The 25,762-nt window shown below is 41.6% G+C and overlaps 3 protein-coding genes across 6 annotated transcripts in view; 1 reads left to right on the top strand and 2 right to left on the bottom strand.

The window, feature by feature from the left end:
* The window catches only part of tdrd5 (tudor domain containing 5), a 37,104-nt gene extending 29,175 nt beyond the window's left edge, over window positions 1–7,929 (bottom strand). Inside the window, exons 1-11 of one of the 4 annotated variants that reach the window (XM_048252179.1) lie at window positions 7,501–7,929; window positions 6,979–7,022; window positions 6,568–6,825; window positions 5,910–6,389; window positions 3,332–3,477; window positions 3,021–3,104; window positions 2,637–2,693; window positions 1,712–1,978; window positions 1,327–1,523; window positions 1,018–1,227; window positions 619–685 (exon numbers count right to left, since the gene is read on the bottom strand). In XM_048252179.1, the coding sequence (XP_048108136.1) occupies window positions 619–685; window positions 1,018–1,227; window positions 1,327–1,523; window positions 1,712–1,978; window positions 2,637–2,693; window positions 3,021–3,104; window positions 3,332–3,477; window positions 5,910–6,389; window positions 6,568–6,802 (1,743 nt within the window). In that variant the 5' untranslated portion in view covers window positions 6,803–6,825; window positions 6,979–7,022; window positions 7,501–7,929. The remainder of the gene's footprint in view (window positions 1–618; window positions 686–1,017; window positions 1,228–1,326; window positions 1,524–1,711; window positions 1,979–2,636; window positions 2,694–3,020; window positions 3,105–3,331; window positions 3,478–5,909; window positions 6,390–6,567; window positions 6,826–6,978; window positions 7,023–7,500) is intronic. The other 3 variants (XM_048252181.1, XM_048252178.1, XM_048252180.1) reach the window with 3 other exon arrangements.
* Window positions 7,930–8,271: 342 nt separating this feature from the next.
* On the top strand, window positions 8,272–10,903 carry nphs2 (NPHS2 stomatin family member, podocin). Its single transcript, XM_048251931.1, has 8 exons — window positions 8,272–8,617; window positions 8,842–8,945; window positions 9,141–9,213; window positions 9,296–9,378; window positions 9,468–9,671; window positions 9,825–9,880; window positions 9,957–10,035; window positions 10,387–10,903. Exons 1-8 carry the CDS (start codon window positions 8,272–8,274, stop codon window positions 10,654–10,656), a joined length of 1,215 nt encoding a protein of 404 aa, XP_048107888.1. The 3' UTR covers window positions 10,657–10,903.
* Window positions 10,904–10,915: 12 nt separating this feature from the next.
* On the bottom strand, window positions 10,916–25,621 carry axdnd1 (axonemal dynein light chain domain containing 1). The gene is made up of 25 exons (XM_048252176.1): window positions 25,262–25,621; window positions 24,895–25,076; window positions 24,670–24,773; window positions 24,432–24,537; window positions 23,975–24,060; window positions 23,808–23,864; window positions 23,405–23,513; window positions 22,983–23,104; window positions 22,754–22,894; window positions 22,103–22,207; window positions 20,728–20,848; window positions 20,440–20,541; window positions 19,900–20,066; window positions 18,011–18,080; window positions 17,607–17,841; window positions 16,763–16,979; window positions 16,325–16,418; window positions 15,926–16,128; window positions 14,654–14,744; window positions 14,325–14,468; window positions 13,613–13,780; window positions 13,335–13,445; window positions 13,155–13,246; window positions 11,503–11,633; window positions 10,916–11,204 (listed from the first exon to the last, which is right to left on the bottom strand). The coding sequence occupies exons 1-25, from the start codon at window positions 25,353–25,355 to the stop codon at window positions 11,095–11,097; spliced, it is 3,162 nt and encodes a 1,053-aa protein (XP_048108133.1). The 5' UTR covers window positions 25,356–25,621; the 3' UTR covers window positions 10,916–11,094.
* Window positions 25,622–25,762: the final 141 nt, after the last annotated feature.

Below are 25,762 nucleotides of genomic sequence, written 5' to 3'. Positions count from 1 at the left end.
TTGGAATAGCTTGCGGACCACTAGTGATCCCCTGACCACACTTTGAGAAACACTGGTCTACGAATATGACAGTGGTCCAGTCAAATCTTTTACTGTCTATGGTCAAATCCCAGCCGAGCTATAACTGTAGCGCGACTTACCTGTGCACTGACTGACAAAAAATCAAAATGAGCAATTATAACAGACGAGTAGCCCTGTGGACACACAATATTGTTGGATAATTGAGATGTGTGAAACACTATTTGACTCAAATGGTAATCAGAAATAATTTGTTATAAAAAAAAAGACTAAAATGTGTCGACTAAAACTGACTAAGACTAAGATACCTTTAGTTTTCTTTTAACTAAAACTAGACTAAAATGACAAGACTTTTAGTCGACTAAAACTTGACTAACAAAAATGATATTTGAATGACTAAATATGACAAAGACTAAAAAGGACATTTCGTCACAAGACTAAGACTAAATTAAAAATAGGTGACAAAATTAACACTAATGAGATGCAAGAGCTTGTAGACAGAAAACACCTAAAACTGTCATCTTTGCTCACAAGCCAAGCATCCAAACGTCTGGCCATTTTCAACAGAAGGGCCAGATGAAAAATGTCATTTCACATTACCCCAACTGGCTTGATCCCAGACAGAGATGAAGGAACGGCCTGAGCAGGGAGCGTTGCATAGCATGCCCTGAAATTTGAAATATCAATTATTTATAATTTACTGTAATTTCCAAATGTCTTTTAGTTAAAACAAATCACTTAAATGTTCACTTTATTTTAAAGCTTTGTGCTGCCTTTATGCATGTAACAAATATTACATTACATAGCCATTTGGTATATCCTCAAACATAGGAGTATCATTTCAATCGATACAGACTTATTAGAACACAGTACCGAATATGAAAGCTTATATCAAACCATGTAAATTACTTTTAATCTCACCTACACAGATTAAGAGCCATCCAACAATAAGGCAACAGAAACATACGTAAATGACTAGATCAAGTCAGAAGCACTCACTTGAGAAAGCAGAGGCGGTCCCTGTCCACCGTGTTAACATCACCAAAGTCTGTGTAGTACACCTCCACCTGCTGGCTGTCCAGTACCTGAAGGATGACCACCCGATAGAACCAAATATCCCTGGGGGCCACGCAGCACACCTGCCCAGGTCGCACATAGCCATCCAACAGTCTGTAGCGCTGGCTCATCTCTGGGCATGCATAGAAGGTCCTGTAGACAGAAAAAGAGGTTTACTCAAACCAGGTCTGCTCCTTTTGCACTGAGCAGTCATTATTTTAAAAACCACAACCAAACTGCACTGAATGGAACCTCATTTGCAACATCATGTCTTCCAGCATTCGAGATTCCTGGCCCTCAAAGCGCACATAGAAGTGCCCAGGTGACTCCACATGCTCAACCAGCACAGACAACAGCTCTCTCTCCTTGCGCAGGGTTGGAGCCTTCAGCCTTTGATTCTTCACAGCATCAAGAGGCACCACAGAGTCCACAGGCACCTGCTCCAAAACCTGGGTACAGGCATATATTCAAACATAGGCATGTACCAACAGACATACTCAAGAGAAGGCATGTTTACTTCAGCACACATGTGAGGGCCTACAAACCACAATTATGACCCCCGCCACACACATTTTACATTTACAGGTACACAAAACCCATACACCCATATCAAACAGGACTGTTTGGGTTGCCAGACCTGTTGGATGGTTTTGTCGACCTTCTGCTCTGCATTTATCGGTAGGTCATCTGCAGTGTCCTCCTCTGCAGTTCCATCCCAGTGGGAGTCCTCACTGTTCAAGTAGTGGCCCTGCTCTGCGGTGTCTGATGCCTGCGTCACCACCAGGTGGCTCTTGTCCTCCTTTGAGTCGGGTTGGACGCAGAGTACATCGCTCAGGGCCCCCACTAGCTCGGACACGTTCACAAAGCCGCTCTCAGCCAGGGGCAGGTCCTCACCAAACATTTTCTGAGAAGAGATCGCTGAACTGAATGACAAACTCACTTTACAGCAAATAAAACCTGATGGCACGCACACCACACCCACAGTAGCTGGGCTTCCATTCAGCTAATTTGCATTTGTTTTCACATTTGTATTTGCAGGAACATTTAGGTAAAGAAAATGTGCAATCTATGTGCCTTTCCATCCACTGTGTTCTAATAGTTCTAAATAGTTCTTGAATTTCCCCTGGGGATCAATAAAGTATCTATCTATCTATCTATCTAAATGGGCATTCTCCAAGGGAAGTTATGTACGAATAAATGGTTTCCATCAACTTTAATCAAATGGTCCTAATGCAAATAGTGAATAATGTATTTTTATATGCATGAGAAGATTTAACGCAAATCTTTAAGTGTTTAAGTGCCTTGGTGATCTGTTCATCTAAATGTGATCAACTTACTCTTCTGATACTTGCTTCAGTCCGATAATACTTTGAACAAATGATGGAAGTTGCATAATTGCTGTTGAAGTCAAAATACTGACAGCATGAACATAGCTTTAGGCACATGTGTGGTATTTGCCTATGTAGTTTTTAGCTATGTAGCAACTTTTTTTTGGAAACTGTCGCCCTAACAAACTGAAGTATCTGCTCAGTCACAACCCAGGTTAAGCTTTTCTTTCCTACCTTGTACACTAGTGGGAGCTGATGGAGGGCAATGCCATTGATGTTTTCAGTTACTATCTGGGGAAACATATGAGAAACAGTGAGGCATGATGAATTAAAGCTGTATCAGTTATCAGACACATATGGAGATATATATAATTACAACCTATTGGCTGAATCCTTGGAGTGGAATCCTTGAGTGAAAGGGGGGAAAAACTAAAGCAGTTCTTCATACTAATATTTGGATGAAAATGGCAGTCAACTGATTGATTATTATAATAAATTAAGTAATCTTCCTCAACAAACTGGCAAGAGAGCCCATGGAAATAGTGGACTTGCTACTCCAAAGTTTGATGTACCATCCGTACAGTTGAACAGGTTGGTTTTCTTCAATGCCTAACTGACCTGATGGAGTTTGGCCTTCAATTCCGGGCTGACTGTGCCTGCATCCCCAAACTCAAGGATCTGCTGCCGGAGCTGCTCCTCGAGCTGCACTCACACAGAAACATGGTGATACACAGCTGGTGATGGTCACAAAAAAATAGTTTGGCATTTATATGTTCAATCCATTTTTGTTCCTGTTTCTTTTCTAAACTGTACAATGAAATAACGCAAATAGTCCATCCAATTCCAGGAACAGTTATCACAACACCACGAATACTTTAAATTAGCATGATTTGAGCCATGAATTGACATGAAACTGGGGACAAACAAACCTTTAAGATTGACTTCTCAAAGGACTGACGATCCACCTTAGACTCTGCATCCTGCTTATCAGAGTTGGTGCCAGCCGGCACTTCTGACACTGGTGGCTTGATGATATGGTCCTTATTTTCAGTCTGCGGCTGACTCTCCTTCAAGACTGAGTTGGATAGGTGGGATCACAGCAGAACTGACATTAACACATTTTCCTTAACAGTTTTATTGTTAGAATCAAGGCTCTGAACCGGTTCATCGAGCGAAAACGAAACCAGAAACAATTGATAGATTGCTAGGAACAACAACGAAACCAATAATTTTTTTTATTTTAATGTTCTGGAACAGAAACGTGTATTTGAAATAATGGTTACGTTATAATAATGTTATTTCTTTCGTTCTACAATTATAATAAAAAATTAAATATTTTCTGTTTGAAAACAATGCATTCGTGGCTGCTTTATTTATGGACCCAAGGTACAGATTATTTCTGACAGAACATCAAGTTAAAATGGCTAAAATACACCGTAAATGCTCTCGTAAATGGGATGCCATTCAAATCTTGCCCATCAGTCCAGATAACGCAGCAGAGTGCACGCCTTCCTAAAGGTGTACCTTTAATAGCTAAAGAAATAGACCTCCGTTGAACCAAAAGGTACTGTAGGGTGCCTGTTGAGTCTCTTAGATGCTTATTCGAGAGAAGTGCGTTTAAAACTCAGTGAAAACGTCCTCAGTTATTGGGCCGCTGTGACTGTAACCAATCCTGATTTGCACAAATTTGTTAGACTTTGCCTAACCAGCTGGCTAGAAATTATTAAAAGTGCTCACATAGGCACTGATAGGTTGAAGCTGGTGTAGAAAACTCATTACAAAGATGGTAATTATGCTAAATCCTCTTGCTGCATGCATGATGACCAGTCAGTCTTATGTGTGTATAATTTACTTGATCAGTTTATTTTCTCTAAATAAGATTTATGTATGAGTAGTATGTTGTTCATGTTGCAATAATTATTTGGACCAATTCAACTATGAACCATAAACTGTGTGTTTAGATTGGATATGTGCAGCAAACAAGTGACTCTCTTACTCTTCCATTGACTTCCATTGTATTAAAAGAGCACCACATGTGGTGCAAAGTGGTACTGCAGATCCAATACAAATTCAGTGGATTTATAGACAATATTTAAAAAAAAATCTTCTCAATGAAGAAACTCAGCAACAAGCCCAACTTTTGGGCAGATGATCCTCACATACAGAATGATATATGGTAAAATTTTAAAAAATCCTGTTAACTGTCCACGTGGTGAAATGAGAAGATGAAAACAGGCTTTTTGAAAATCAAGCCCAATTTTAAAAAAAATGCTCTGAAAATATTAAAATTATAACAACCAAAGTTAATGCATGGACAGGACCTTATAATACATACATGAGTAGGAACAAAATCTGATGAATGTGTGTCACATACTTTTTGAATGAGAAGCCCTCAAAGGTGATGATGTCTTTTCACATTATGAATTTATAGCCATTTTCAGAGCTTTCCAGAGGGGAAAGTACACAAGATACGTCTGATCCGATTGGATTTTTTAATTCAACAGGAAAATGTACTTCTATTCACATAGTTTCACTAATGTGTGTGAAATACCAAAAGAGCCAATAATGCTGGAAGTTGAACAAAAAGGATTGTTCACCACAATGCTTAAAATGACTTGAAGTTTCAAAGGGCTTTAGTTTTGCAACGATTAGTTATACAGATATACTATTTAATATCTATGCATGGATTTGGTCTACAAACACCTGTGATTTTTTTTAGATTTTTTTCAGAGAGGGTCACCTGCCAAATTCAGCTGAAATTGGGTGATTTCACACGGAATGACCCTTGTGCATGAAGAAAAAGCCTAAATGTATAAACATGTTGGAGTTTAAACAAGGACATTAGCAAAGAATAAAGAGTAAAATATTTAGGCCTATCAATAGGCTAGACATTTTTATGCCATCAGAATATTGTCATATCACGTAGCACTACATGGTACATTATTAACCATTTTTTATTTGGTTCTAACCGGTTCGAGAACAGTCATTTTAAGGTGGAACGCAAAAGAGAGTTTCAGTTTAGAACTGAAAACAAACAAGGGTAGCGACATGCTTGAGAGAACGGTGAACAGACTTCACCATGTCAAACACTGTCAAACTATGGTCAAACCAAACCAAGCTCTATATAATCCATAATGATTGTGTTTACATGCACTTTAGTATCCCGGTTAAGATCACGATTTTGAAGTATCCGAATAAGTCCGTATCCCGGTTTTGAGTAACCCGGTTATGCTAGGTGGACTAGGCCTACTCTGAAAGAAACTGGGATACTGTTCCATACACCTTATACCGGTTGCTCATGCAAACACGAGACTGCATTGGAAACCGGAATAAGGTGTGCTTAAAGTACTTTATTGTTGGTCATGTATGCAGGAATATTAATAACCGTTTTTTTTTCTGTATTCACCAATCCTGATTATGACCAAAATCAGGATAAGCCTCATAACCGGGATACTGAAGTGTATGTAAACGCAGTCAATGATATTTCATCCCACTCCACATACACACCTGAATGTGGAGACAGCCTATTGGTTGTACTGGATGCATGCTGCTTGGGAGCTTCTGTGTTTTGATGGGGTGTCAATGGCCTCAGTGGTGTAATACAGGTCTTCAGCTTGAGTAGGGACCCACTCCGGCTCTGTTCAATAGCGATCAGATCAGCAGAGGCAGCGAGCAGCTCAGCGAGCGAGTAATAGCCAAAGCATTCCGGCTGCAGCCGTCGTCCAAAGCGGAGGGCATAGCGTTGCTCTAACTCGGACAACCTCAGTGGGCCCTGAGACAGAAGCTGGCGGAGCTGGCTTCGCAGGTGTGCAGGGAGTGGTGGAGGGCCAGTGACCCGCCGGGGCATGATGATCGAATTGCCTTGGGGGTAGTGCTGTCTGCCGAAGCCAAAGGACCCAAAAGTCCGCCCTGAAGCAGGCTTTCCCTTAGGGGTCCTCTGTTTGGCCACTAGCTGCTGGATACCTCTTGTGGTTTCATCTACAACAGCTGAAAAAAAAAAAAAGCACTTAATTATCACAGGTGTACATGATAATATAAGGCAGGCTCAGTATTATACAAAATAAGACAAATCTTGTTAAGAACCTGAAACAAAAATATTTAGGGAATAAATTAATGTTACAATTAAAATAACAACGTTTGTTTGAAATGTAGTTTAAGCTATTACCTTTCAACCTCATACTGCCATCTTGTTCATAGTCCACATAGACCACGTCAGGCATCTCTTTAACCATGTCCAGTACATGTCGAAATCCAAGTGTCCTTAGCGGTAGGGGGTAACCGAGTAAAGCCTGGTAGTCCCGCTTGAGCTGTTCTGGTGCAACGCCAAATTTGGCTGAGACCAACAAGGATCGTACATCCTTCTTCAGGGCCGAGAACAACTGATCCTGATTCACATTCATGGCTGGTGACAGAAGCAATTAGGCTATGGTATTGTGAATTGAGAGGGTAGAAAGAAAGAAGTAACCTTAAAATCATGTTAACGGAGATGTGGATGCACCTATGCGAAGAGAGGTAACCATCACATCGTGATTTACATGATGTACAGCCTTTTGAAAGGCCTACATTAGACACTTACCTTTCTTTCCCAGTAGCTTGCATTAGGGATCGGTGCCAACTCGTCTGCAATTAGAAAAAAAACGTCAATGTTTTGCAACACAGCAACACCAACGGTGTAGCATACATGCACAAAATGCGAAATGTCAATAATCTAACGTTAACTATACCCATTCTAGTTTTCTGGGGAGGGGGGGCTTTGTGAAGCAAAGTTAACTTCACCTTAGCAACTCCAAACAATTTGCTAACTGACCTTAAACTTAACGTGACCTAGCTTAATAGGCTAACGTTACCTTGGGGGTTCCACCAGATACTTTCAATTTGCTTGACCTAAACTCTTAATCGGATTTATATACTTTCTGATTAAAATTACAGACTGTCAGATGATGTCAGCTATGATATCTACCACAGCCAGCTAGCTTAACAACTTGTAGCCTACACACATATTACTCTATTAAGAAACACGCCGTAACGTTGACGTTAGCGAGCTATTTTGCTAATGTCATCTTCTACTTGCGTCTTAGTTTTACTGTATTAAACTTACTTGCCTTTTCGATACAAAACACTCTTCACTCGAGTCTTCTTCTATAATACTAGGCGCTATTGTTTCATGCAATGGAAAGTACAGGTGAAGTCAAATTTGGCTGCAATAGACAGAACTGTAGTTGCCACGTGCCCAGTTGAAAATCATGACTGGTCGGCAGCAGTGGGTCTGTCGGTCTGTGTGGTATTCCGTAATCAAAAGCTGCGTTTGGGACGCACATAAACTTGGCCTACAGGCTATACGCATGAAAAAAGTACACTCCTCCCCGTCACACAGGAATCTTCTACAACAATACTTAAACGATTCATCATGGTTGATTTGCTTTTATGCATATTTTATGGCTGCAAGTAGGTTTGCACATTTATTTAATTATCTTGTGCAGCCTCTTCCCTCTGTCAGAAAGAAAGCCACGAGTCTGCACATTCCAAGAAGATGGATGACTCCTCTTGAGCAAAAATAACAAAAACACTGCAGTGTCATCGTCAGACTTTCTAACTTTCAAGGCTGATAAAACTATTTGAATTTGGATATTGGGGTGGGAGAAGAGCCCAAATAAAGATATTCACACAGGTTTTACCACACGCATGGAAAATATGTTAGGTTATGAACTGACCTGATCCATGCCAGTTTGTAAGTAAGGGTTGTATGATGACCATATGCCCACCCACCCAGTCCTTTTTTTTCCCTGCTTGTGTTCTTTCGGTCTGGCTGATCCAGATTGCTTCTGGTGCTTGCTGAAGAGGTAGCCTACTGTCATGAACTAGAACTGACATGCTTCCTTCAGCAGACAATGAAGTGGAGAGAAGGGTCAAGGCTGAGGTTATCCACCACACTTCAAGACCCCCAAGGGACAAAAAGATCAACCCTTCATCTGCAGCTAAAGGGCATCGCCATCAAGTTAGTAGACCATCCAGGCCACCACAGCCACCCAAGAGAAAAGATAAAGTGAAGAATAAGGAAACCCTGACAGAAAATCTGACCCAGTCAAGTGAGCCGGCGGCTCCAGAAGGAGAAGCTAAGGTGGCCAGTACTGTGGTGAATGTGGACATGGTGAGGGAGAAAGAGGAGCAGCATGAGGAGTTTCTGGGGCTCCTGGAGAGTGGCTGCCAGGAGGAAGGTAAGTCTGATAGAAATCGCTCCATTGCTGGTGTTAGTAGTGACTGAAGAAAAAAAAAAAACATTCAAGTCATAGAAAAATTGCCAGAACCATTTGTCAGCTTTTGCATAGATTACCCAACAGTGTAGAATTATCTAAAATGCTGTACTTGAATCTTGAGAACTGTTGGAGAATTGGATATTGCTCAGTTGCCCCAATAATATGAATACAATTTTTATCTACAGGTGTGAAACCCAGGAATATGGGAGTCTGTGAGTTTCTGCTGTTAGTTTTGGTTGTTACAGTAGTCATCTTACTTTTTCCTCTCTCCATCTGGTTCTGTTTACAGGTAAACATTTATGTGTGTCTTCCCCTTAAATTACAGTGATGACCCATGGCATGTCATTAGAAATGCAATTTTATATTTGTTTCTGATTCATGGATCAGAATTGACGTAGGGGTTATTAAGGAAAGACAATGAATATAGTTGCGCATGTTGTCTACATGTCTAAACGCTGCCTAAACCTTGATTTTCTTTAATCAGATTGTACGAGAACATGAGAGAGCAATGATCTTTAGATTTGGACATCTTCTTCAAAGAAAGCCCAGAGGACCAGGTATAGACCTGACTTTGAACCAGTGTAACCATTGTGGCTTAAGATGCTGTAAACATTTGTTTTGGTGTTTTTTTTTGTCCAGGGCTCATTTTTACCCTCCCATTTTTGGATGTTTGCCATAAGATCGACATTCGATTAAAAATGCTTAAAGTACCTACTCACACAGTAAGTCCACTGAGTGCTAGTCCTAATTGTTAAATGTAAATGTAACACTCTGTAAATGATTATGTCATCAATGCCTGGTTTGTGTCTAGGTGGTAACAAAAGATCTGGTTAGTACAGAACTGAGTACAGTATGTTTCTACCGGATTGAGAACCTGTTCTTGTGCTACGCTTCACTTGCTATGGTCCCATCCATACTGGAAGGTTTAATGCAGGTCTCAAACAAAGAGATTCTCGCCCATCACACTTTCACTGAAATACTATTGGACAGGAAAATGATTGCTCAGAAGATTCAGGTATCTTTAATCTCCATGAAATTGCTTTCAAATGTGCAGGAAATCATTCTTTTTTAAATTAAACATATCAGCTGTTGGATATCTTTGATGTATTGTATCAGGAACCAAGAATGTAATTCATTTCTAAAGTTTAATTTCTCATTTCTGACCAAGGTTTCTCTTGATTCTGCTGTCTGCATATGGGGAATCAAAGTTGAAAGAGCAGATATGTAAGTAATGAGAGATACGTTCTGTTATTTAAGAGACTCACACAGTTCTTATATTGGTTTGGTATGTCTGTTTCAGTGAAGACATTTATCTTCCCCCTGAGTTGCAACACAACTTTGCTATTGAAGCCGAAGCCAAGAGACAGGCACACATCAAGGTCAGAACTTTGACACAGGTCATCCAAGATTAAAGCATTTCTAGTTGCAGGTTACATCAGATGCCTTCTGCACACAAGTAAATGGATTACGTATGTCATATGCATCATACCTGCAGATGACACTTATGACTGGCATGACTGAGTGAATGCATTTGTTTCAAAAATGTCTTAAACATAGCACTGTCTCAGATGAATTTCACTATAAGGGTTTTGAGTTCATTTAAAAATGTAGGTTTATGATAATAGGTACATTCACTACTATGTATTACATCATTATCTTTTTACATGTCAGTGTACTTACTCCCATGGCAATTCAGTGGCGCCCCCTAATGTCTGGCTGATTCCTGCTAGGTGATTGCGGCAGAAGGGGAGCGGGCAGCCTGTGAGGCGCTGAGGGCCTCCACCGATGCGCTCTCTGGTTCCCCCGGTACCCTGCAGCTCCGACTGCTTCAGCTCCTGCATAGCCTGCAGACGGAGCGCTCGTCCCTTGTGCTCAACCTGCCCCGCGGTGCGCTCCAGCTGCCCACTGACCTCCCCAGTCTCCCCAATATCATCCTACCTCCAGTGACCATGACCCAGCAGAGTCCAGTAGGTGATGCCAGTGATTCTCCCATGATGTGAGGGTTTAGCATGCATATGATGTTTACCATTTACAGATTAGGTTGGACTGAAAGCAACTTCAGTGGCAAAAAAGGGAGCCCAAAAAGGCTTTCCTGGATGTTATCACCATCCAATTATACAAGCTTTTCATAATTAAAATATAACTCCTTGTGTATAATGCAATTACCGACATTCTGGATGGATAGAGTGCTCATATAATGCAATGATGAATCATTTTGTGGATTTGAATAACATGTTCAACTACTCAGAGGCACAAATATAAGCTGGCAGTGAATTATTTTATTGTCTTTAAACATGTGTTATGTTTTAAGTGTTGAAGACACCACCAGGTTAGATGATCACACAACTGCTTGTACAATACATGTTAGCACCTCATGAACTCTTATGTACACATAAATAAATTCCCTTACACAAAGTTCCTTATCCATGTGTGAGTTCTTAGCGCCTTTTGTGGAACCGCTTGCCTCCCTCTGACCTGGAATTTGAACTAGACGGTTTCTTCCCAATGCTTCCCAACGGTGCCGCCCCTACCATTGGCTTCATGGTTGCTGTAATGTCATTAGAATAAAGGGAATTTGATTAGCTGGGTTTTTTTCCAAACCTGACATCTGTCACGTTACTAAGGACTTTTAATGATCTCCATAAACAGCAATACAAAGCATTCATAACCATATTTATACAGCTAAAAGCATTATACATACTGCATATCCAGTATATCAGTATGAAAAAATGTGGCTCTGTCACAACTGAAGAAGCACGTGTAATGTATAAATAGTCTGGATCTTGAGGAGGCTTTGCCACTGATGTATCGTGTGAGTGTGATGTGATGTGATGGTGGCTGCTCACCCTTGTTCTCCAGACTGGGCTTGTCCTCCAGCTTGCGCTCCAGGTCCTGGATCTTCTCCAGTGCAGCCTGCAGAGCCTCCTCTGCCTGGAGCGCTCGCGCCTCAGCGCCCTGAGCACGCACCTCCACTTCACTACAACACAGACAAGGGCACCGCTTCTAACCCACCACATCTGTGCTGGTACACATTATAATCTATCTGAATGAATATACTGAAAAGGTACACCAATATACTACAACCCCAAAACAGAAAAAGTTGGGACTAATCTGCAAATCTCTTAAACTCATATTTAGTTGCAAAAAGGACACAGACAATATATCAAATGTTGAAAATAAGAAATTTGACTATTTCATGGAAAATATATGTTAATTTTGAATTTGATACCAGCAACATGTTTCAAACAAAGTTGGGACAGGGGTAACAAAATGCTGGAAAAGTTGTGTAATGATAAAGAAAACAAAAAGAAGAATGTTTCAAAACTAATTAGGGTAACTGGCAACACGATTGGGTATGAAAAAGAGCATCCAAGAGAGGCAGGGTCTCTTAGAAGTAAAGATGTAGGTGTATTTATCACTCTGTGTAAACCTGTGTGCACAAATGATGAAACAATGTCATTGTAATGCTTCTTAACATGAAATTGTGACATATTTAGGGAGTTAATCATCTACAGGACATAATATTATTAAAACATTCAGAGAATCCAGAGAAATCTTTGCAAACAAAGGAAATAGCTGAAAAACAAATTGGATGGCCGTGGTCTTTTGGACCTCAGATGACACTGCATCAACACCAGACCTGTTTCCAGACCGGTCATTGTATTAGCTCAGGACAACCTCTGATAACCATTGTCTATGTGCCCAGTTTGATACTCAATTCCAAAACTACAGCCAAAACATATACTGCCATCCAGGCAATGTCTTTTCCAGGGACGACCTTGAAAATTTCAGGAAAACAATGCCAAAATGAATTCTGCACATATTTAAATAGTGTTTCTCCATAGAGGAAGAGTCCAGGTGCTAAGATGGCATGTCTGCAGTCCAGATTTGTCAAATTAGGTGCATAATGAAAAGCATGACTAAGAATACCCCATATTGTTGAGCAACTGAAATCCTATATCGGGGAGTAATGGGACAACATTTCATACTCAAAACTGTAGCAAATGGTCTCCTCAGAGGTGAAGCAGCACAGTGGTAAACATGCTCCCGTCCCAACATTTTTTGGAACATGTTGCTGGCATCAAATTCAATATGAACATATACTTTCCATGAAATAGTCCACATTTTCATTTTCAACATTTGATATGTTGTCTATGTCCTTTTTGCTGCTAAATATGGGTTTACAAGACTTCTATATTATGACATTCTGTTTTTATTTACATTTTACACAACGTCCCAACTTTTTCTGTTTTTGGGGTTTTACAACTAAAAGGCAGATTGAAAATGTAATAGAACCTACAGACTGAGATTGATATAATGACAGACAAAATTGATATAATGCCCTTTTAATTATTATGGCTCCCTGCCTTTTAACTGATAGCGTACAACTATTACTACTAATGAAAATGGCACCAAATCCTGTATATGTAGGGTGTTATGTTCCTTTTACAGGTAAGTGCATCTTATCAAAAGACAGGTCTGAAAAGTCCAAACATACAGTAATTCCTGCTGGAGGGAGTCCACAGTGGCCAAGGCATCAAAAGCTCTTTGGGCATTTGGTGTTTGAGGGCGCACAACAAGTTCAGTAGTCTACAAAAAATCCAAGAGCAAAACAGTTAGTCCATAGACATGCATTCTTTCTGCTTGAAGATCAAGTCATCCAAAACATTCCACTGACCCCCTGTATTGGCACTTTGTCCTCCCCCAGAGTTCTCTCAATGATATTGCCATCATGGCCAATTAGTTTCAGGATGCCTCCCTCTGTCTCCAAACTCGCTCCCTCCTCTTGCTGTGGGTGAGCACAAAGATAAGTAGGACGCACGCCAGTCACCATAGAGTCATATATCAGAAATGTGTCGACTTGCAGAGTTATTATTTCTGTAACCTTTAAATAAGTGAAGGCAGTCTTCTCAAAAAAGTAACAAATGTATCTGTTAATTTATACATCTGACACACCTCAGACTGATCATCGTCTTCTTCTTCCTCCTCCCCCTCCTCTGACTCTTTCACCCTTTTTGTCTCCTTCACCTTGTTCTCTTTCTTCTTCTTCATCTCATGTTCCTTCTCCTCTTTCTTGTCTTTTGCTTTCTCTGTAACTTTGTGTCTGGGTGTTGTCACATCCATCTACACAGCACACAAGCACAGTCTAGCACATACCATTTGAAAACATTCATTGTAACCATGTATAATGGCAAAAAACATATTAGGGTACGATCAGACTTGGCTTTTTTTTTTTTCTGAAAACAGCGTGATGTAGGGCGTTTACCCGCTAGAAGTTGAACATTTCTCAACTTTAAAAACAAAAACAGCTCTGAGATGCAGAAAAAACGATCAAGTTTTAAAAGAAGCCAAGGACTTTTTTGAAAACAGGCAGCTGCGAAAAATATGCTCAGTCTCAACGTACCCCTAAGACAATATGTAGGCTTTTTGTTTTACAATTCTAGGTAAATACGTTTGTAAGCAGCTAAACATTGTTTTAGCCATACATTCCAAAATACCTCACCGAAGGTATACAGTAGCTAGCTAACTGTAATTAATGCTACTGTGTCTATATAGTCAACCTCCTAATTTTCCTTAAAAAACTGAGATATGATGGGGGAATTCAACTAAACATCAACTAATCATTTTGTGACTGGTTGTAATTGCATGTCATCCTCATCATCCTCACCAGAGAGTCCTGGCTGCCTGCCAGGGTGGGGCTTTCATCCCTGAACTGCAGCGCTGCTCTGCCTGAGACCTGCAGCTGCACTGGGGCCCCTTTCACGTCAGACAGCAGGATGCCACAGGCATCCACCCATGCACCACACTCCCTCTGACCAGTGACACACACACACACACACAGACACACAGACACAAACACACACACACACCAAGAGATGGAGAAATTATCTGATCAGGTAGGTTTTTATGGCTCATTAATAATGACAGAATAGTCTGAAATCAAATTCTTAAAAACAGGTTTTAGCTGCCCACCTCATTCAATGAAGAGACTCATACCTGTAGCTTGTTGAGTTCATACAATTCGTTCTCTGTCTCATCCTGTGACATGTTCTTCTTGACCTCCTCCTCCACGATGGCTTGACATGAGCTGAGGGATTTGACAAATCTCAGTAATACTAAATATGACCAAAGTTTGTACTTAAAACAATGAGAATATGAAATGCTTCTAACAACATAATTTCATCATTGGGCCCTAATTTGAAACTGCAGGGCGGACTATGAACAGACTTCTTGACAAACACTGCGAAATCACAGGTGGTCAAACCAAATCTTGCTGACAGTTTGTAGTCATGTGTCAAATGTGTTTTTATTAAGAAGATTCATGGAAATATAGTCTAGGTGAACCCAGATGATGGCCTGGACACTGTTATATTGTGGCTGATTTATGAATCACCAAAAATCCAGGAACCAATCACAAGCGCTTACAGTATGGAGAAGGCTTTACATGATCATTTATTATTTGTTCATTAGACTGACGCTTTAATCCAAAACGCCTTATAGACGTCAATTATTACAGCACCAGTCTCCCCGGAGCAGCACAGGGTTAGGTGCCGTGCTCAAGGGCACAACGGTGGCAGCACAGGGTTAGGTGCCGTGCTCAAGGGCACAACGGTGGCAGCACAGGGTTAGGTGCCGTGCTCAAGGGCACAACGGTGGCAGCACAGGGTTAGGTGCCGTGCTCAAGGGCCGTGCTCAAGGGCACAACGGTGGCAGCACAGGGTTAGGTGCCGTGCTCAAGGGCACAACGGTGGCAGCACAGGGTTAGGTGCCGTGCTCAAGGGCACAACGGTGGCAGCACAGGGTTACATGCCGTGCTCAAGGGCACAACGGTGGCAGATGGGAATCAAACCCACAACTGTTCTGGCTACTGCATGCTAGCCCCACTCCTTGGCCACTACACTACTGCCCCTACTGTAATTCATAGAGAGGCCACACAGAGGAGTGTAGTTAGGAGCCCTGTTCAACACAACCACTGGCTTTTGTATCAAGTTGTGGTAGCGCAGAGATATAGAATGAAATACGGTCAGGGTGTATGTTTGTGCTGGATTTTACAGCATCGAAAGCGATTCAGCCAATCATAATCAAGGACTGGAACTATCCGTTTTATAATATGTCATACAAATAAGTGCCTGCTGTATTTGCTTAATTAAAAAGGGCCATAATCACAAAGATCAATAATCACAAAATAATACACTCACTGATACATTACATAAAACGTGATGTACTGTAAACGGACAAGTCCTTTTCTACATGATCTCATTAAATTACCATGTGATGTATGTGGAGAAGTAGTCCACCTTCTGCGAGACATTTTTGGCATCCTCCTCCAGTTTCTGCATGGGTCCCTCATTCCCAACATTGGATTTGAGCCCTGGGACTGGTACTGGCTCCTGATCATCACAGTGATCGGGCACCATGAGGAGCAAGAGGTCTACCATCCAGCGGGTCAGCATAGTATGAATGGAACTGACCTGTACAGATGCAAAAATAAAATTCAGGTGAAACACATTTTTCATACACAAAGTGCAACAAACTTATAATCTTACATACATGTAATCTTACAATAGAGGAGCAAACCAACTAAAATGCCTGCTGTTACAGTAATAAAAACGGGACTAAGAAGCAAAGGATGACTTTGTAAGAGACATCACACTGTTCAGCATCTACCTCCTCAGAGAGTCTTAGATTTTCACAATCAAAGAAGTTTGTTTGAGTGGCCATGAAATCCTGCATTGTACTGAAGATGTTGTCCATCTCTATCCTGAAAAGAAACAAACAGCAAGACACAAGTTGGCAAATCCCCCTGTACCTAATAAAAGATAAGAAAGATGACACATAGAGCCTAAAGGCCCTTTCACACCAAGTCTGAATTTTCAGACAAAATATCCACACGAAATCACACAGGAAATTAAATACATGTGTTGTTATTATACTTCACTCGATTTCATGTCAATATTTGTTTCATAGCGACAGTATGAACAGTGTTACACATACATGTGAGGTGGTTGAAATGTAAACCAAAATGAACATAAAACTAATCAGTGTACTGATATTTGGTTGTGTTTGTGACCTGTGAACAACAGGAGGCCCCAGACCAGTCCTCACCTGTTCTCAGTTCTCTGCTTGATCCGGTCAGGCTCACACTGCACACTGTCCACCAGCTGCAGGGCCTTCTCAGCCTGCTTGGTCCAGTTAGTCAGCCCTTTCTCCATTTTCAGCCAATCACAGTGTGGCAGGCCCTCTGACCGACCACTAAGACCCTTCAGTTTACTAATCCAAAACTCTAACGCGCCCACCAGAGACATCAGCTCCTTGTGAATGCCTACAAATATGTGATGGTTAATGCTGGACGTTATTACACCAATACAGCACTATCTAATATTTCTTGTGTGATTACCTAATTGAATATATTGAGCGAAATAAACATGGAACTACAAACCAAGAGTAACACGTGCAGTACTTTTACCAGGTGCTGTTACCAAAAAGTATATGATTAACTGGGTGGAACTGTGTGTTGATATAGCATCAAGGGGCAGTCGTGGCCTACTGGTTAGGGCTTCGGGCTTGGAACCAGGGTTGCCGGTTCGACCAGTGGGAACGGCTGAAGTGCCCTTGAGCAAGGCACCTAACCCCTCACTGCTCCCCGAGCGCCGCTGTAGCAAGGCAGCTCACTGCTCCGCGTTAGTGTGTGCTTCACCTCACTGTATGTTCACTGTGTGCTCTGTGTGTTCACTAATTCACGGATGGGATAAATGCAGAGACCAAATTCCTTGTATACGCAACTATACTTGGCCTAGAAACCTACACCTACATTTACATTTACATTTTACATCAAATATTTGAATAGCATTGTCTATGTTCGCTTATGGTTTCTGGGGGTCTTTTTTACTGTGCAATGGACACAGTTTAGTGTAAAAACGTCTGTGTACTTCTATCGCTAGACTCTCACCACTTTCTCCATTGATGCGGGTGCCCATCTGCTTGTGGAGCTCGGAGACAGAGCGACCAATCATTTTGATGGCTTCCTGGCCCTTAGGGGGCTCCCCGTCAGGGGCAGGGTGTCTGCGGAAAACCTGTAGCCCCACCTCTACCCAGGTCTCCTGCAGCTGCATTAGTGCGTTTATAGTCTCCTGTCCAGAGAGCAGCTCCTCTCCTCCATATCGCTCACACTGGGTAGTCAACATCTGCAGGACAGAGATGTGGTGGAGACAGTTGAATGATCTATTCTACCACACACATGCATAACCAGGTGCATACATATGCAAAGACACACACACTCCACCTACATACAGGCACATATTAATATGTCAGTGTGATAAATGAGAAAACAATATTCATCATAGTCATCCTCACCATTGACCACTCATTCAAATCAAGTAGTATCTTCTCTTCTGATGCCTTGTCAAATATCACATCTGGTTTTCTGCAAAAAATATGGTCACCCATTATTATGTCAGCAAGCAACAGAATGTAATTCCTTTATCTAAAAAAATAATGGCTCATTTTGATGCAACTGGTTTTAGACAAATCAGGTACAGTAACGTTACACCCTTAGCACTAAATGGATACCCAGTACGTCGAACATTTGTGAAAAGGGGAATTCCTACATTGTGCTACTTTAAAACATATGACCATGATAACCAGATGGAATTGGTCAAATGTCCACTTTCTCTTAACGGCTATTATCACCTTACCTTATTTCTCTTCTATTGCAAATGTAATACTGCAGGAATTCAAACCGCCGCTCAGTCCTGCACATTCTCTCTGCATGTAAATGAGAGTGTACATGTGTGTATTTGCTTTTGTGCATATGTGTGCCTCTCTGTTTATGTGTGTGTGTGTGTGTGTGTGTTCGCTTGTGAGTGTGTGCGTGCGTGCGTGCATGTGTACTGTGTGTGTCTTTATGTGTGTGTGTGTTCATGTGTGCATGCCTGTGTGTGTGTGTGCGTCCGTGCGAATGTGTGTGCGTGTGTGTGTGCGTGTGTGACTTCATGTGTGTGTGCGTGTGTGCGTGCGTGTCTGCGTGTGCATGTGTGTTTTTGTGTGTGCGTGTGTGTGTGTGTGTGCGTGTGCGTTTTTGTGTGTGCGTGTGTGTGTGTGTGTGTGTGTGTGTGCATGTGTGTGTGCGTGCTTGTAGAAATGTAATAAGTACCGGTAACCCTTCTCTATCCTCTACAAGCCGATTGGTGTACAGTCACTAAATGTACACATAAATTAATTTATTGTATGGTCCCGCATGAACGGAATTCCACGAAACTGGCCATGCATTCAGAGGGTGTCACAATGATAATACACTTCCAATTTTTGCAGTTTTGAACATGTCAGCCAAAGATACCTGCAATTACAATGCCTCATTTTTGCTTTTTCATTTTTAACTAGGTGGCACTATACCGCAAATGAGTGGTTATGGGATGGGTTGAGATGACCCCTTGAGACCAACAAACAAAAACAATCCTACGGTTCTCGAGATATTCACAGAAAACTGTGTCCGCTCTACCCTCCTTTTGGAGGTCTGGTGCGGTGGGTAGGCGACGGATCAAAACAAAAATCAATGGTTTTGTGTAATCCCTGTGGGGCTACATGCTCACCAAGTTTCGTGCAGCCCGGTCTTTCAGTGTCCCGGGAATAATGACACAAAATATACAAAACACAAAAACCAACAAAAACCCCTCTGACTAAACCTATATGACTGCTACGCTAGCTACACTAGCGGCAGTCATAATAAAACAAGCTGCGGCTTGCCCTTTCAGGCAATCAATATATATCAATCCATTTTTATACCTTTGCGCTGACGATAGGCATTATCTTTTTGGGTTCTCATGAAAACCTCAAGGCACGTGCTTCAAATGTGCTGCAAATGTTGAATTGCGTTGTGGCGCAGCAGGCTACAGAGCCCGCACCACGTATGGGTCCGAGTGCCCACGGGGACCCAGTTTCGAATCCGACCTGCTGTCATTTCCCGATTCCCAGCCCATCTCTCACTTACCTGTCACTCTTCACTGTCCTGTCCAAATAAAGGTCCCCAAAAAAGTTCGCTGTGACCACATGTATGTCCCTTTCTCATGAACACAATGTCTCAAGAATGACTCTGAATGGTTTTAATAAGCAATTGCTTTGTTTGAAGGCCAACAGCAGAAGGCTCACCTTCCTGACCCTAAGTATCCCCAAGTCTAAAACTGGATTACCATTCACCATTATTTGTCTATTTATTTTGTTGACTGCATATGATTACTTTCTCTTACTTCAGGTTGGTAAGGATGAAATCATGCCAGTGATTCATGTCCTCCTGCATTGCTTTAATCTTCTCACACTGGGTGGATTCAATCTCTTTCAGCTTCTGAACAAAGTCTGTCAGTTGCTCTTTCCATCGGTCCATGAGTTGCGTAATGCTGTTCAAATCCTCAGCGTCCTGCAAAGACAGCACACTTCACATATCCAGCCACAGGAAGAACAATATTACTCCATTAAAGGATATCTATGGCTGCTTATGAGGAAGTTCAGGAGTCATTCTTGTAGAAATTCTTGAACACAGAACATTGATTAAATAAAAATATTCCGTTCTTATTCCGATTGAACAGCCATACAGTCAAGTCAGGTTGCCTGCTTCTCAAGGAAAAGACTATTCCCACTATTCCGATCAAAGATTCTCAAGCGCTTGTAAGCACCTGATCAGAAAAGAACGTGCCCCATGTAAACAGATGACACAACATTTTAATTCGGAATAGTTTAATCAGAATGTGGCTACTGTTCTGGTAAATCATCCGGCTTAAAAAAAATCTTACCTTGGACGCCAGGAAGACAGTGAAGTGTTCTGCTGTCTTGGTCCAGGTTTGCTCGCTCACATGAAGTCGACTGACCAGCTGCAGATTATTTAACTTTATTACCTGTGACAAAATAAAAACACAAACTATGTCAACTCATAATCATTTCAGACAACAGTATGGCTATTATGAAGCAAGACATCAAGAGAATCAAAAGGAATAATTCACTACAGTTGCAATGTCACTGAAGGGGAATAAAATGGATTTTGCTGGGTTGCTTTGAACTGATATATGTCTGGCTTTGGTGACCTTGAGTGCTAGGCTGTAGGTGACACCGCTCCACAGATCGCGCTCATCCGTCAGGCGCAGCACCTGCCTCTCCAGCCTCCGCCGCTGCATCTCATACAGGTCATGATACTCCCCCACCATACTGCATCAGACAAGGGGAACAACAGGCATGTACTACAGTACTGCCTATTCATATGATGGATGAACAATCAAGGGGAAAAGTAATAATCAGTCAAAACTCAGTCATATTTTTTTAATGAACCAGTCAAAAATCAGTCATATTTTTTTACTGAACCAGGTTAACTTATATAACTTAAGGTTTTACAATAGCAATGGCTCCAGCGCATGGCGTAAAGCTCGTTATTCACCCGCGCAAAGCTTTATTTGGTATTTTGCACGTTTATTTTTTAAACATTGCGACCAGGGGTGTGGCAATTAATAACCTAGGGAGGGGCCTGGCGCGTTGTCTAAAAAACGCTATCATACACCACCTAAACCTGGTCAGAAGTCAATGGCGAGTTGTTCATACTGTATGCTATTTTAAGAGCGCATGTCAACAGTCATATTGGCAGGTGCACGCACCATCCTTCTATCATTCATGAACGCACACCAGCACACGTCCATGCAAAGCATTACAAATTGCACGATTACAATGGGAAACATAATTAGAATAAAGATATTACGAAATACTGTACATCTAATGATGGGTAGTTATTCACCATCATTTGCAAATTGGTAATGACGGTTAAAAGTGATAAGGGGAGAGGCGAGAGACACGTATGGAGCACAGCTGAAGACGCACTGTCACGAGATATAAGCAACTCCTCTGCAGGATAAATGTTGTTTTATTCAGTCATTTGAGCAATATTAGGGTAAGTGTTGCTTTTTCCAGCCTATGATTTCGATGGTAACCCATTGTCAGTCAATAGTGAAAGTAACTGCATATAACTGTCTTCATTGACTGACACCTTGGTGAAGTTAGTGTCACTTTGCCAATGAGTTCAAATAATAGACGAGTGCAAATGCGTGAAGGCTATGCTAGGTTTTAGTAATGCATGGTTTAAGAATGACTATTTCATACGGTCTCGCAAGCAGCCTCCTTCAAATGCGCCGTTGAATGCCAAAAATACCTATGCATTTATTTGACATATTGCGCTTTGCGCTGTTAAAGGAATGCCAGATGTCATTCTCATTGGTTTAAAATGATGTTACGCCCAAACACACCCATATGACTGATTAAAACCTAGAACACCTTTGTTGCGCCATGCGCTCCACTTTTGATAACGAAACCCCTCCCAATGTGAACTGGACATCCTACTTAATTTGAATAGACTTTTGACGAGTGACGATGCAATTTAGAATGTCATGATAGGGCCCTTGGTGTCCGTTGACTCACTCAGAGCTGCGCTGAGACTGGTCCAGTGCTTTGGACAGCTCCTTCTGTGCTCGTGCAGCCTGTTCGGACACGTTCTCATCATGCTCTTTGACCCTGCTCAGTTCTCTGAGGAACACACACAAATGCACACAACAATATTGAGATGTGCAGCAGAGCAGTAGATGACCCACACTTGAAAACACAAATCTAAACATCAGCTGCCTAAAGCCACAGGCATAGCACAGTTATTATATACATTTGTTGGGAAAGTCTGTTTGTATCTTCATCATCTGCTGAGAGACACAATGTCATTGTTTTTCAGTAAACCATCGAGAATTCTACAACCTGTTAAAATAAATCATCAGAAAACCAACCATTGGAACAAGGCCTGTGCTGTGTGCCAACTACATTCTGAATGTGATGGTCGATACTTCCTGCAAAAGATGGTAGGCAGGGATCCTGCTCTTACCTCCATTCCTTACCATTTATGGAGACCTCACACTGGTATCACTGTGGTGATCATTTGTTGACTTAATTCATTATTAATTTAAGATGATTAAAATCAACTTAACTTTTACATAATAACACAACATTAATTTGATCCTTGAGCCTCTGTAACAGAACCCTTGAGGAAACAAGTGTCCTGCCAGTTAACCCCAAATCCTTGCTTACTCATTGAGATGTGCAATGGACTTCTTGAAACACACAATCTCATCAGTTAGACGGCGGTCCAGAGCACGCAGGGACAACATCTCCTTATGCAAGCCGCGCAGCTTCCTCGGGATACGGTCCAGCAGTGCCACATATCTCTGTCTGGATGCACAAACAGGGTAAGTTTATGTAATTCCAGAATATGGCATTAGCAAGACCAATTACAATGTTCAGCTTGTAATAATCAAACCTGAGCTTGGCCAGGATCTGGCCACGTTCGGCACACTCCACGCTGACCTGGCGGATGACCTCATGAAAGACGATGTTGTAAATGTTCTGCTCTACCTGCACCAGGTCCAGCAGGCCCTGGACCTGTCAGAAGGGATACACAGAATTACACTGACCATGACATCACCCAGGGGGAGCACAAACACCAAAGTAATTATAAACATCATATCAGCCCCCAAAACAGTATAACAGCATCAAGCTCCATGTAAATAAACAGCAACCCCCACTGCAAATATAAACATCATGACCCCATCATGACTTCTCTTAAATGTATACATTTTCACTAAATATGCTCATTTCCAATAGTTGAACACCCTGAACACCTGAAGTGGCTAACTGGATAACATTTGGGAAAGTGCTGTGAGAGGTTAAGGGTCCTCTTACCTGGGAAACACCTGTCAGCTCAGTACTGTCCAGATTCACTCCTGCCTTGTCCAGCATCTCATCCATGACCCTCAACAGCTGTACAGCCTCCAGTCGCCCACTTGGCTTCCTGACAACCATACCCAGACATGGCTAGTTTCCACAGTGAATGCTCTCTCTTATCAACATACAATAGACCATAACAGGACCTTATTTTTGCTAAACTTTTCTTCACACAGAAAACAGATGTCTTTACAGATAGGACATTTAAAATGTACCTTCCCCTAACCCTAGGATCAGCAGGTCCTCTTTATCATGACATGATAAAGAGGACCTGGTATGGCATAAAACTATTTTCTTGCCCTATCAAAAAAGGACATTCTTCTCCATCAGTCCAAGGAAAGAGGACTTCATGCTCGCTTACATAGATGGAAAAATCCTCAGCATCTTATCCTCATCCTCCAGAAGAACAGTGTATTTACTGAAAAAAGAAGGTAAGGTAGTGTAATAATAATAATAATAATAGTAATAATAATTAGGAGTTTGCAGAAAATTAATATTCATGTCAGGACAGAGATGGTGTTAACCCACTCCTCATAAAATTCAAGGCCCTTTACTCCCTTGCTCTTCACAATGTGGTATTCCTCAGGGATCAGTGTCTCCACTGGTGCTGTGGTCTGTGGGGAGAAACACCAACTCAGTGAGTTTAAATCCCTTATGAGAAACCACACTCAAATCAAGTCCAAGTTTATTAATAATCAGTTCTACCATGTACAGGACATACGTACATACATATGGGACTGGTTCAAAATACAGTCCCAGTCCAGATTGTTTGGAGGTAGAGCAGAGACAGTTCACCTAAACCACCTGGGTGAAGCTGTTGCTCAGTTACAATCTGATCTACTTGCAGTAGTGGGCTGCACAGCAATTTTTATCCAGTCAATTCAGAGTGAACCTCTTTCAGTGCATCACCTCAGAGGGGAGAGCCAGACCATCAGAACATAACTGATGGCTGTTCATGAAAGTATTTATCAAGCTTAAAGCTTACTTTCTGTGGTGAGGGTGAGGAGGGTGAATTGGCTCTGTCTGTTGTGGGAGGTAGAGGAATATGATCCTTCTTTGAAGCCACTGCATCCCAGAGAAAAGAGATGTCTCTGTTGAGAAACACAGAAGCACTTTCATGTTGATTGTATTCAAATATTAGACACCAAACATATGTCACATAGGATTTGCAACTGAAGAGCAAGTAAATAACAGTTGTGCAAACAGATTCACTCTGGTCACACCTCCCAGCTCCAGTCAATGAAACGGGCTGGTCCAGAAGATACTTGTATTTCTTCCGCCCCTGGGGATGATGCCACACTGGATCTGGGCATCGCAGGCCATGGATCTGAGAAATAAACACATTCAAATACAGTAGGCCTAGACCATTTCTAGGCTACATTATGAATTGAGCGGAGGTATGTTTTACCAAATGACTACACAATATAATTGCCTGACATTACACAAACCTTGCAGGCTTGGGACGTCCTGCTGGCTTTAGAACATTCTGCTTTACAATAGGGGTGTGCAGCAGAGGTGAGGGTTACCAAGAGCTCCTCTGGGATCAAGTCTTTACGGAACGAGGCTACCTGCATCGCTGACCTTTCGGTCTCTCCCATTTTACTTTGTAGATCAGGAAGTTTTGCTGGGCCTAAAATTATAGAAATGAAACGATAGGTCTACGATAAACAATACCGCAATAGGCTAAATTGCCTGATATTAACATAATTTAACGTTTGGCAATAACCGGTCTATTTAATTTGTAAATTAATCCGTAGCATGCTGAATTTTGAGAGAAAACTCGGTGAAACATCACTGTCAAAATAGTATTCTTACTTTTATCACTTTGAAGGAGTGCAGAGGAACTAGTTTTCTCTCCCTCCTGTTTCGTCCACACAGAAGCCTGACCTGACTTTGCCAGCGCTGACATAATGGTCACAGCAGATCACTAGCCGCAGTTCATTCGAGAAAGCGTAGCCTAAACTTGCAAAATGAGTGGCAAAATGTCAAACTTATGACATTGCTCGATTGAGCCGGTTTTTGTATTTTCATGACAAATAGAAAGAAAAGCACCCAAATATGTATATATAAAAAACCTAGACTAGGCTACTTTGAGTTTGCTCGAGTAACATACTGTGTAACGCTAGTCATCTTCCGCACTCATTCCCCCCCCCCAGCTGTTACCAAGGTCACCACTCGTGTATCTATGGTAAACAAAAGGTTGTTTTATTCCTGAGACACGCAGAGGCAAGAGGGCACGTCACAGTATGGCCTGCCATAAATTAAATTCTTTGACAAAGGCAACTTAAACTTGATTTCACCAAAGACATTTTAGGC

This window comes from Alosa alosa, chromosome 9 (genome assembly GCF_017589495.1).
Source record: "Alosa alosa isolate M-15738 ecotype Scorff River chromosome 9, AALO_Geno_1.1, whole genome shotgun sequence".
In the NCBI taxonomy this organism is placed as follows: domain Eukaryota; kingdom Metazoa; phylum Chordata; class Actinopteri; order Clupeiformes; family Clupeidae; genus Alosa; species Alosa alosa.
This window is presented reverse-complemented; position numbering and strand designations above follow the sequence as displayed.

Coding starts and splice junctions, on each gene's coding strand:
- nphs2 (XM_048251931.1), top strand. CDS start 8,272: ATGCTTCCTTCAGCAGACAATGAAGTGGAGAGAAGGGTCAAGGCTGAG. Junction 8,618..8,841: donor GAGTGGCTGCCAGGAGGAAG/GTAAGTCTGATA, acceptor TTTTATCTACAG/GTGTGAAACCCAGGAATATG. Junction 8,946..9,140: donor CCATCTGGTTCTGTTTACAG/GTAAACATTTAT, acceptor TTCTTTAATCAG/ATTGTACGAGAACATGAGAG.
- axdnd1 (XM_048252176.1), bottom strand. CDS start 25,355: ATGTCAGCGCTGGCAAAGTCAGGTCAGGCTTCTGTGTGGACGAAACAG. Junction 16,980..17,606: donor CCGCATCAATGGAGAAAGTG/GTGAGAGTCTAG, acceptor ACATATTTGTAG/GCATTCACAAGGAGCTGATG. Junction 14,469..14,653: donor ATGAACTCAACAAGCTACAG/GTATGAGTCTCT, acceptor GTCACTGGTCAG/AGGGAGTGTGGTGCATGGGT.